This window comes from Canis aureus, chromosome 29 (assembly GCF_053574225.1).
Source record: "Canis aureus isolate CA01 chromosome 29, VMU_Caureus_v.1.0, whole genome shotgun sequence".
NCBI lineage: Eukaryota > Metazoa > Chordata > Mammalia > Carnivora > Canidae > Canis > Canis aureus.
Genome location: NC_135639.1, coordinates 35,822,079 through 35,833,082, shown reverse-complemented (window position 1 = coordinate 35,833,082; position 11,004 = coordinate 35,822,079). Strand labels below are relative to the sequence as shown.

General features: G+C 40.3%; 1 protein-coding gene across 2 annotated transcripts in view; it reads left to right on the top strand.

Annotated features, from left to right (window-relative positions):
* The first annotated feature begins 313 nt into the window (after positions 1 to 313).
* Positions 314 to 11,004, top strand: part of RPP30 (ribonuclease P/MRP subunit p30) — a 31,522-nt gene continuing 20,831 nt past the window's right edge. The window contains exons 1-5 of one of the 2 annotated variants that reach the window (XM_077878430.1): positions 314 to 769; positions 2,101 to 2,156; positions 2,941 to 2,997; positions 3,397 to 3,471; positions 6,653 to 6,724. In XM_077878430.1, the coding sequence (XP_077734556.1) occupies positions 688 to 769; positions 2,101 to 2,156; positions 2,941 to 2,997; positions 3,397 to 3,471; positions 6,653 to 6,724 (342 nt within the window). In that variant the 5' untranslated portion in view covers positions 314 to 687. The remainder of the gene's footprint in view (positions 770 to 2,100; positions 2,157 to 2,940; positions 2,998 to 3,396; positions 3,472 to 6,652; positions 6,725 to 11,004) is intronic. The other variant, XM_077878429.1, reaches the window with a different exon arrangement.

Below are 11,004 nucleotides of genomic sequence, written 5' to 3'. Positions count from 1 at the left end.
CATTTATCAATCTTCAAGAGTTCATTTAAATAAGGCGCAAAAATATGGAAACGCCAAATGTGTGGGATTGTCAGATGGCAAAACTGACACCTTTCCATTTTGCCCGTCCCCTGCCGAACCTGTCCTGCTCAGGCAGCGCCGGAGCTCTCGGCGCTTCCCAGGGTCCTGCCATCTCGAGGCTGAAGATCCCGACCGAAGCCAGAGCCGCGAGCTGCGGACCCGCCCCCTCCCTCCCTCCCTCCGAGGTCTCCCGCCTGCTCAGTTCTCTCACTTCCTGATAAGCCCAGTTTAAACAACAGGATGGACGTTAGGAGGCGGGGATTAGAAGAGTTTCTCACGTCTGTTTCAAAAGTGCTTCTAGCTCTTGGCAGAAGTGGCCGGTTCGCGAAGGAATCACTTTCCACAATATTGTCTAGGAGGAAAGATGGGAGACGTGAACGCCTGCCTCCGAGAGTTCCCAACATTCTCATTCAGAAGGCAACGAAGGGTTGAAGTGAGGCTGTGGATCTCAACACGCCAGCTTTTGCAGACACCTGAAGGCCAAGCGAGGACTCCGAACCCTAACGTGACTACTTGGTCCCGCGAAGGAAGGCGCGGACCGAGCGAGTAAACTACACTTCCCAGCATGCCAGAGGGGTGGGCCCCGCGGCTGCGCAGACGGATACGCGACGGTCATGGGATTTCAGCATGGCTGTGTTCGCGGATTTGGACCTGCGAGCGGGTTCCGACCTAAAGGCGCTGCGCGGCCTGGTGGAGAACGCAGCTCACCGTGAGTCTCCCCGGCTGTGCGGGCCGCGGTGCCTGCCCAGCCTCGCTGCCCCCCAGACCATCAGGCCACGTTCAGGAGGGACGCGAAGGCCTGTCTTCGTTCGGGTCCCCTGGGATCTTGGATATGTCCCCGCGAGCTGATGCTGCCGCGGTGCTGCTTAGATCCCGGGCGCGGGAAACTCGAAAGCACTTGGGAGCTGTTACCTAGTTCAGTTCTATTATCGTCTTCTCCCCCTGAAAACTGAAAAAACTGAGGCTCCGACAGGATGGGAGATTTGCATAGAGCCCCACGGCTAGAGGATGCCAGAAGCCAGGGCTTCCAAGTGTGTAAATCTCCTACACCAGTGCTTTTAGTATCACCTCTGTCTGCCTCCCAGTAGTATCAGAGCAGTTTGGGGAATTGGGCGCAGACGGGGAATGCTGTGGAAATTCAAAGAAGGGGCGGAGGGACATGAGGGTGACCTTGTGGGAATAATCTAAGAACGGGAGGTGGGGCGGGGGGAGAGACGTACTAGGCGGGTGGCAGGGGAACAGCAAGGCCGGCATGCTGCAGTGCTACTCATTTGAATCCAAGGGAAGCAAAAGCCCGGAGAGAGAAGACCCTGTTTTAATTATTGGAGCTAATCATAGCTGTTGTCTTCTGCAAAGTGTGGGGATAGAGAAGTTTAAAAATCAGGAGGTTTCTGTGGAGCATGGCAAGCAATGGATGCTCAACAACTATTTGAAGGAGGAAGGAAAGAAGGAAATCAGACAAACCGAGGAGAGGGAAAAACCACTCTTCTGGCATTAATATGCATTATCTTTTAATATCAGTACCTTGTCCTTCCCATTGGTGTTTAAATAATTTAGAGATAGGAATCATGATTCAGACATGTTTTTGGTAGTCCTTGTGTCCAGACTAATGCTGTATAGAGTCTGATAAAGCAAGGCCCTGACCTCAGAGTTCCCAATCTACTGATGGTGGGCAGCTGGGAAGGGGAAGTGAGCAGTGGTGTGAGGGAGTAATTACTCCATTTCTCCCTAGAAAAAGTACCTCTGAAGGAAGTAGAAAGGGTAAAAAGCAAAAGAAACGATCAAGTGAAAAAAGGTATCATGCTAACAGTACATTACAGAGGTCAGAGAGCCCTGCCTCTGCCAGGTGCAGCTCTAAATCATCCATGCTTATTACCTTATTTATTTCTCATGACAGTTGTGTGAGGTAAGTCTGACACCAGTCCAAACCCACAGCCCCTGCCCCTACAGACCCCTGCTCTCGACCTGAGCTGAGTTGAGCCTATGTGTACAGGAGAGAGGTTGTTATATTTAACAAGAATGTTCCATTTTTCTTTTCAGTGGGCTATTCGGTTGTTGCCATCAATCATGTTGTTGAATTTAAGGAAAAGAAACAGGTAAAAAAAACAATTTCTGACGTTAATAATAACCAAAATTTACAATTGTTTTTATTCGTATTGGTAATATGGAAGCTGCAGATGAGTATATTTCTTAAATACACTTTCTTGTGTACTGTATTATTTTATATGTTAACAGTTGAGCCAATGCAGAGTTTTTTGTGAAGTATTAGGGTGTGGTAGAAGGATTCTTAAAGTTGAATTGATGTTAATTAAATAACTTTCAATAATTTTTAAAAGTATATTGTTACTGAGTTATAGTATTTAGTCCTTTTTATTTTACTGACATGGGCTCATTACTAATTGATTTCCCTCTTAAACATGCTTGTAAATGTGTATTTATCTTCAGGCCAACAACTATACCTTGTAGATTATTTCAATCAAAAAGCTATTTTTCACCCCACATATCCATTGATGTCCTTAGCTGTTTCTCTGCTCTCCAGCTTTCTTCTTTTTATTTATTTTTTTTTTAAGATTTTATTTATTCATGACAGACACACACACACACAGAGGCAGAGACACAGGTAGAGGGAGAAGCAGGCTTCATGCAGGGAGCCTGACGTGGGACTCGATCCTGGGTCTCCAGGATCACACCCTGGGCTGAAAGCAGCACTAAACCACTGGGCCACTGGGGCTGTCCAGCTTTCTTCCTTTAAAAAAAAAAAAGTATTTACTGTTTCTGTATATCAGAAGTTAACTTTCCAAAAACCCCTTGTAAGTTTTCCATTATGCTTCATTCCATTCGCATGTACAATCTAGGGTGACTGTTCATTGTTTACTGTAGGAAATTGAAAAACCGGTAGCTGTTTCTGAACTCTTTACAACTCTGCCAATGGTACAGGTATGTATCTTGTTGTTTAAGGACCATAATAGCTATTCAGAAACGTCCAATTTTATGTAGGATTCTCTTCCCTGCACTCTTCCTCCTCTACCAGTTTTACTTTTCCACAAGACTCAGGTCTTCCATGAAGCTTCCTTTTGCTATCAATTCAGTACTTCTTTGGCGATCTTCTTTCCTGAAGTTCCCATAACCTTTGAGTAATCCTGTTATGTAGTTTGACACATGTATATTTTTATTTTGCCAATTATATTATAAATTCCTTGAGAATGAAGAGTAGTTTTTATTGATTGTCACTACCCTTTACTGCCGGTGCCTTTCAGTGAGTACTTTTCCACTGATAAAGAAGAAAATCGATTGTTTGTATTTTGAGTTTTTTTGATGGAATGCTTTTGATTATAGGGAAAATCAAGACCAATTAAAGTTTTAACTAGACTGACAATTATTGTTTCGGATCCATCTCACTGCAATGTTTTGGTAAGTTAATTTTTCTTTTTGACCTTGTAAGTTGTACTGGTTAATGTTGAACAGGGTTGTAACAGTGTTTTCACCTTATCCCCTTCTTATATTCCCTGCTCCCAGGCATGACACCTGCCTACTCTCCCTCTCTTCAGAATTCATATAGCTTAACAGTCTGTTCTACTATTGACACATTAATATGGATACTACAATTAAAGAGTCCTTTGACAACTATTACTCATTGAACTCACATGAAACCAGGCATAACGTGGGTCCTGGGGATATTGCTGTGAATAATAGAGATAGAATTGTTGAACTTACAAAGTTCGTTTAATGATAAAACGAGCATTAAACAGGTAATTAAAAATGTGAGGAATATTTAAATAGTTGGGGGTAATAAGTAAAGGATGCTCTGGGAGTGTGTAACAAGGGGGCCCACCTGAGGAAGTTGATGTTCCAACCTGGGCCAGAAGAATCAGTAAGTGTTGTATAAGTGCTGAGCAGAAGAGAGAGTGTTCCCACAGACAGAGTGGATTATGCACAGGTCCTGGATCCAAGGAAAACCTGGTGTTTTCTGGGAAACAAAACAACACCGATGGGGCTGAGCCTATTGAGCTGGCTAATCTGGAACAAGGTTGGGGAGGTAGGTCTGGGTGAGCAATTGGAGACCCTTGAAGGTTTTAACTGAAGGAGTGAAATTATGGTGTTTGCATTATAGGGAATGGATCAGAGGGGTTGCGGGGATTTGAGAGGCTTGGTGGGAGGTGGAGGATTGACAGGATTTAATGGTGATTGGATATAGTCTGATAAATCCCTGGCATGGCTTGATCAGCCTGCTATGTAGATGGTGGTACCATTTCCTGAGACCGGACATAGAAAAAGGAGCAGGCTTGGGATCCCTGGGTGGCGCAGCGGTTTGGCGCCTGCCTTTGGCCCAGGGCGCGATCCTGGAGACCCGGGATCGAATCCCACGTCAGGCTCCCGGTGCATGGAGCCTGCTTCTCCCTCTGCCTATGTCTCTGCCTCTCTCTCTCTGTGTGACTATCATAAATAAATAAAAATTAAAAAAAAAAAATTAAAAAAAAAAAAAAAAAAGAAAAAGGAGCAGGCTTGAGGGCATCATGTTTGGAACGTTATGGGTTATTATGAGAATTCCAGTGGAGTTTGTCAAATGGACAGGTGAGAAAAGGGGTATGGCCCTCAGAAGACTGGTCTAATGAGATACTGATTTGGAAGCGGTCAGTCGCTCTGTAGAGAGTAAATGAAGTCATGGCAATGGATAAGAATCCCTGGTCCATGTGCAGCATGTAAAGAGAAGTTCTAGGGCAGAGTTCTAAGGAACTTCAGCATTTAATGGTGGAGTAGAGGAGGAGGAGCTAGGATTGGAGGCTGAGGCAGGACTGTGAGAATAGGAAGACAATGAGGAAAATGAGAAGAGAAGCAAGAAAGAGTCAGCAGCATCAGCAGGCCCGAGCAGGCTAGTGGGAGAAGGGCTCAGACATGTCTTGGTTATTGACAAGGGAAGTTATTGATTGCCTCAGCACAAACCATCCCCATGGAAATGGTAGGGATGTGCGGAAATGCAGGCAAGTGTGTGATGCTGACTTAGCTCGAGAAGTTGGCCCCATAGGAAACATAAGACACAGGGAGGTTGGTGGACAAGAACCTGCTGTCTGGGTTTTGTTAGGTGGGAGAGAGGAGCATGCCTGCCAATGGGAGGACCTAGTGAAGGAGGCAGAAAGTGAGATCCCTGAGAAGGTGAGCAGTTTTATCTTAAGCTGGAGTGGACTTCTCTGCCATAGAAAAGGAATCATCAAGGAAAGGCTGGCCTCCTTCACGACAATTAGCATTACTGGAAAAAAAAAAAAAATTGTGGAAAGCCAAATGCTGGTATTTTATACAGCTGCAAGGCAGGTTCTCTAGGCCCAGGCAGACCTAAAGGGAGCTGACTTTTAATGGATCATAGACAAAAAAAAATGTTCAGTTTCTTTTGTTATCATGAGCATCTTGGTGGCTTTTCGTCCCCTTTCCAGTTGGGAGTGAGCAAGCAGAGGGCACATACTTCTCAGTCCTGACTTTTCTAAGACCTGGAGCCTGCCCTGTGTCAGCGTGTCTGCCCAGCAGCCCTTCCTGCCTGCTTCACATTCCCTTCACTCCTTCCCTTTCCTCCTCTGATTTTTAGAATGCCTTTTCTTTTTACAAAATAAGAGGTAAAAATTTTAAGGGTACAAAGAGGCAAAGAAGAAATATCATATATTATCCCATCATTCAGAGAACATGTTTGAACATAAAATTGGCCCTTCAACATTGCTAAGGTTGAGGGTACTGCCCCCTGCCCCATGTAGTTAAAACTCCCATTTATAACTTTTGACTCCCCAAAAACTTCACTACTAATACCTTCCTGTTGACCAGAAGAAGCCTTACTAATAGCAGAAACAGTTTATTAGCACATATTTTAGTGTTACATGTACTACATACTGTATTCTTACAATAAAGTAAGCTTGAGGAAAGAAAGTATTATTAAGAAAATCATAAAAAGAAAATATACTTATGGTACTGTACTGTATTTTTTTTAAAATCCACATAAGGTGGACCTGTGCAGTGCAAACCCACATTCAAGACTCAGCTGCATAGTTTTCCAGCCTTTCCCTATACATCACATATAATGTAAGTTTGAGATTTTCATTTTTAAGCAATAACTTAAACCTCTCCTTCTGTCAGAGGACTATCAGGTATTTTCTTGCACATCTAGCATTTTAATTTATATCTAACAGTATTCTCATCATGAGTCTGATCTTATGCTTAGTATGTGTACTTCTTGTCTCACACACACACAAAAATTGGTGAGTTCCATTGAGAACCCTTAAATGAGCTCATATGCCAATGCCCCGCGCACAGTAGATACTCAGTAAATGTCTGGCAACCTTCTCCACTTGCTTGTAAGAGCAAGAACTGTCCACTTTGATTTTTATATTTCAAGCACAGTTTGGTACATAGTTAAAGTATAACAATGTGGGAAGGTGGGTGATGGGTGGAATCTAAAATCTCATGTGCTTAGGCAGTCTTTTCTGTCAAAAGACAAAGCAGAAGTGGCATTTAAGAGATGTTACATGATTCAAATATAAGCCAGCTAGACCACTAGTCAGAATTCCATGTGTGCACTCTTTGTTGTACAATAACATTCTTTATGTACTACCAGAGAGCAACGTCTTCAAGGGTCCGGCTGTACGACATTGTTGCAGTTTTTCCAAAGACAGAAAAACTTTTTCATGTAAGTAACAGCAAAAGAAATAGTATGTATTATTTTACGTAAGAAGTCTGATGTTACGCTTTTGCAGGTGACCTGTTTCACTCCATCTGGAAACTTTTAAAACATTTATACTTGGAATTCTGAAATTTCATGAGGGGGTGCTTAGGTGGCATGTGTTGTTTTGTTTTATTTTGTTTTAGTCATCTTGTGGGATATTTGATGGACTCAGATTGAAAGAGACCCTCAGGTTTTCTCATTCTTTATCTTTGCTTCATTCATTCGAAACGTCTCTTAGGTAAATGTTGGTCTATCTCCTTCAAAGCTGTGAAATCGCTTTAGTTGCTGCCCTTTGTACTATTCACTGCTGCTTATGAGGGAAGAAAGGTGCAAAGTTCTGCGGCATAAAATATCTCATCTCTGTTCTGGCTTTCTCCTTTGCATGCTCTTAAGTGTGGTCCATGTGCCAGCATGATCATATCAGCCTTTCCGTCTTCCAGAAATTCTTCTAAATCAGCCATCTGCTGATACTGTTCCCCTTTGTGTTCCTTGAACCTTTATGAATTTAATTTCTTTTGTGACTTACCAGGAAGGAAAGTTGTTGAACATGTAAGATCATTTTGACAAGTTGAGAAAGAACACACTGGATATTTTATTTTATTTTTTTCACTTTGCACGTTTTAAATGATTACAGAAAAAGAAAAACCATCAACCGTAATAACAGTTTTTAGGAATATGTTTTATTGTGTAAACAGGCATAGCTACTTTTAGAAAGTTTTGAATGTTGTCTTTATCTAGATTCAAGAAAATAGCCATCTACTAAAACTATATCCACCAAATGGATACTGCAGAACAGAAATATACTGATCTTTGATGTTTTAATTTTATAGGCTCGTTCATTTTTAAGCAAAATCTGTTGTAAAATTATAGGAAGATTTTCCTTGAGTTTATCCAGTAGATGGAGCTGTTGACTAGGGAGGCTGATGTGTGATTAAATTTAGTTTTTAAGGCAACTATCAATGCTTAATTGTTTATATTAATTCAAGGAAATAGGACAAATGATCTGTGAATGCTTTTTTTTTTTAATTTGGTGACTCCCTTCATAAAATGCTCATTTATATAGTAATTCTCAAGAATTTTGTTTCAGAAAAAGGTGAGTAGGATCAAGTGGTTCTCAGTTATCAGAAGCCCCTGTGGAACTTTTAAAAATCAGGCACGTTCACATCTCCACCACTAGAGATTCTGATCCATTAGGTTTGGAGTTAGAGTAACTGTTTTGGGGTTTTTTGTTTGTTTGTTTTTTTTAAAGTTTCATAGGAGATTGCCATTCTGTATTGAAACTCTAAGGAAGAAGGTGAGCATATCTACATTAGCAACTTTGTTTTCTTACTGAGTAGTAGCCACTCAGTTATAATGTAGAGTGAAAATTGGCAGTGTCCCTAATTTTTGTTGCCCATTTATTTTTTGAATTGACTCTGAAGTGCACACCTGTTTACTTGTGTAATCAGAGAAACAAAATACTTAAAATATAATATGGTGGGGAGGCATATGTTTATATATCCTTCCAAAGACTTCTACATATTTCTTATCTTTAGTATAACAATCCTGAGAATAAACAGGGCAAATATATTTTATTATCCTCCTTTTTTTAGAAGAGAAAGTTGAGACTTAGGCTAAATAATTTGCTGTAACTCTCAGGCAGTATATTATATAGTAGAACTAGGACTTTTGGGTTTTAGAATACATTAAAATTTCACTTAGTGACATTATTTTATTACATTTGGCCCTTGAACAACATGGACTTGAGCTGCACGGGTTCTCTATTATGCAGATTTTTTTCAATAAACACAGTACGGTACTATAAATATATTTTCCTTGTGATTTTTTTTTTAATGACTTTTGTTGTCTGGCTAACTTTGTTGTAAGAATATGGTATATAATGCATACAACATACAAACATGTTCATCAACTGTTTATGTTACCGGGAAAGCTTCTGGTCAACAGAAATTAAGTTTTTGGGGAATCAAGTTGTATGTAGATTTTTGACTAAGGGGGGTGGCACCCCTCAGCCCCATGTTGTTCACGGGTCAGCTGTACTTGTTTTTCTCAGATTATTCAAAAGTGTGAATTCAAAAGCATGAACACATGCTTTATATGGTTGGTAGAACTGTAAGAAACACTCTGGAAAATGGAATAAAGCTATAAATAACACACAAGGTATTTGCTTGGAATTGACTGTGCATATATACTCAGAAAGTTACATGGAAACAATTTTTAAAATTGAAACATCTTCCTCTTATCTGTCCACATTTTCCCCTTTCATTAAGACACAAAGTTAGCACTCTCCCTGTTTTCTATTGAAAATCAATTTTAAAAGACATTTTTCTTTTAATCATAAAGGTTTTAAAAGTATATCATGGTTTGGAATTGGGTCAAATGCAAGCCGTTACTTAGCAGGTTGTATTCTATAAGTGATTTTATTTGTTTGGTTTTTAAGTAGATTATCTAGAATTTAAACGAGCATCCCTGTAGATGTGATATGCTAAAACTAAGGTCTCTAAAATGAGTCATAAAAGCATACGCACACACACACACACATGTTAACAATTAGTGTTTAAAATCAAACCACCTTAAATAGCATTGTTTCCATTGGAAATAACATATGATTTTCCATTCAGAGTATCTGGAAGATGTCTCATGGATAAACCCTCCCTCTCCACAGTTACCCTAGGGGATAGAGCAGAGATGAAAGATTGTAAGGGGAGTCCATTAGCCAGGGCTTCTTGGGATGAGAGATGGCAGTGGAATTTGGCAGACAGCATTACGTAGAAGCTTCAGGAACTTCTGAGTTAGTTACTCCCATTTAGGATTTAAAGCAACTCAACAGGGTGAGGAGAATTCAAGTTATTTAGTCCAGTGGTCTTCAAAGTCCTTTGACTTTATACTCTATCAATTTAAAAAAATACTGAGCTTGTATCCCCAATACATTGTTTATTTTATAAATTATGAGTATGTTCTATACCCGTGTGATTTATGAAATGTACACACACAAAATAAATTTTAAGAGAACGAATTAAAAAAATAAATGGAAATAGAAGATCTGTTTTCTTCGTCCTTCCAAAATCCATGCCTTAACCCTCTAAAAGCACTGCTGTAGAATATGCTCGCAATGCCTAGGGTTCTTAAGGAGAGAGTGTACCTTTCAGAGCAGTGCTTCTCAAGCTGTGGTCTGGCTCCACCAGCTTCAGAAGTGACAGGGCTGTTTGTTAAAATGTAGGTTATTAGGCCCTACTTACTATTGAATTTATTCCTGGGAGTAAGGCCTGATCATTTCCATTTTAAATAAATTTTTCAGGGGAATTTATATACACAAACACTTCAGATTGAGAGGTACTATTTATGGATATCTCTCTTTTCTCTGGGTAAGCCTAGCCCTCCCTTGCATATTATTTGTCATAAAGTACCAATATGTATTAGCTTGACATCCAGGGAGGGACTCTGGGGGAGACTGAACTCCCACCCTCCTGTTCCCCTAGTTCTGTAGAATCTAAAGTAAATGTATTTGTAGGTATGTGAAGTTTGGGGAATATGCTTTCCTTAAATCCTCATAAGAGTCCTTGGCCCAAAAAGGTGAAGATCAATTGCTATGAATTCATATGCAACTTGCCAAAAGGTTCTTAACTGCAAATATTATTTGAACATAATTTAATCTGTTTTAGTGATTTAGGAAGTATGTCATTATAATGTAAAATTAGCTCTTATTTTATAGTTCTCTAAATATGTCAATTAAACATTTGGGTTTTTTTTTAAGATTTTATTTATTTATTCACGAGAGACACACACACACACACAGGGGCAGAGACACAGGCAGAGAGAGAAGTAGGCTCCATGCAGGGAGCCCGATGTGGGACTCGATCCAGGGACCCCAGGATCACGCCCTGGGCTGAAGGCAGCCGCTCAACCACTGAGCCACCCAGGTGTCCCAAACATTTGGATTAATAGAAAGTTAAATAACAAAAGAATTCAGTTAGAGACATTTTAAGTTTGAAGTATTAGAGGGAGCCAAGTGGAGCTATCCTTTGTAATTGAATGTTTATTGTAACGTGTACTTACACCAACACAAAGGAAATTTTTTAATTAGCTGCTATAAGCTACATAAGCTGTATATATATTTTTTAATAGCTATATAAGAGGGTGGAAATGAGCAATACATAAATTAGAAAGTAACCTAATTTAGCTTTATTCTGGGGAAGAATGCTTAATGGACTTTTTAAAAAATCTTTTTTTTTTTTAAATGAAAAACA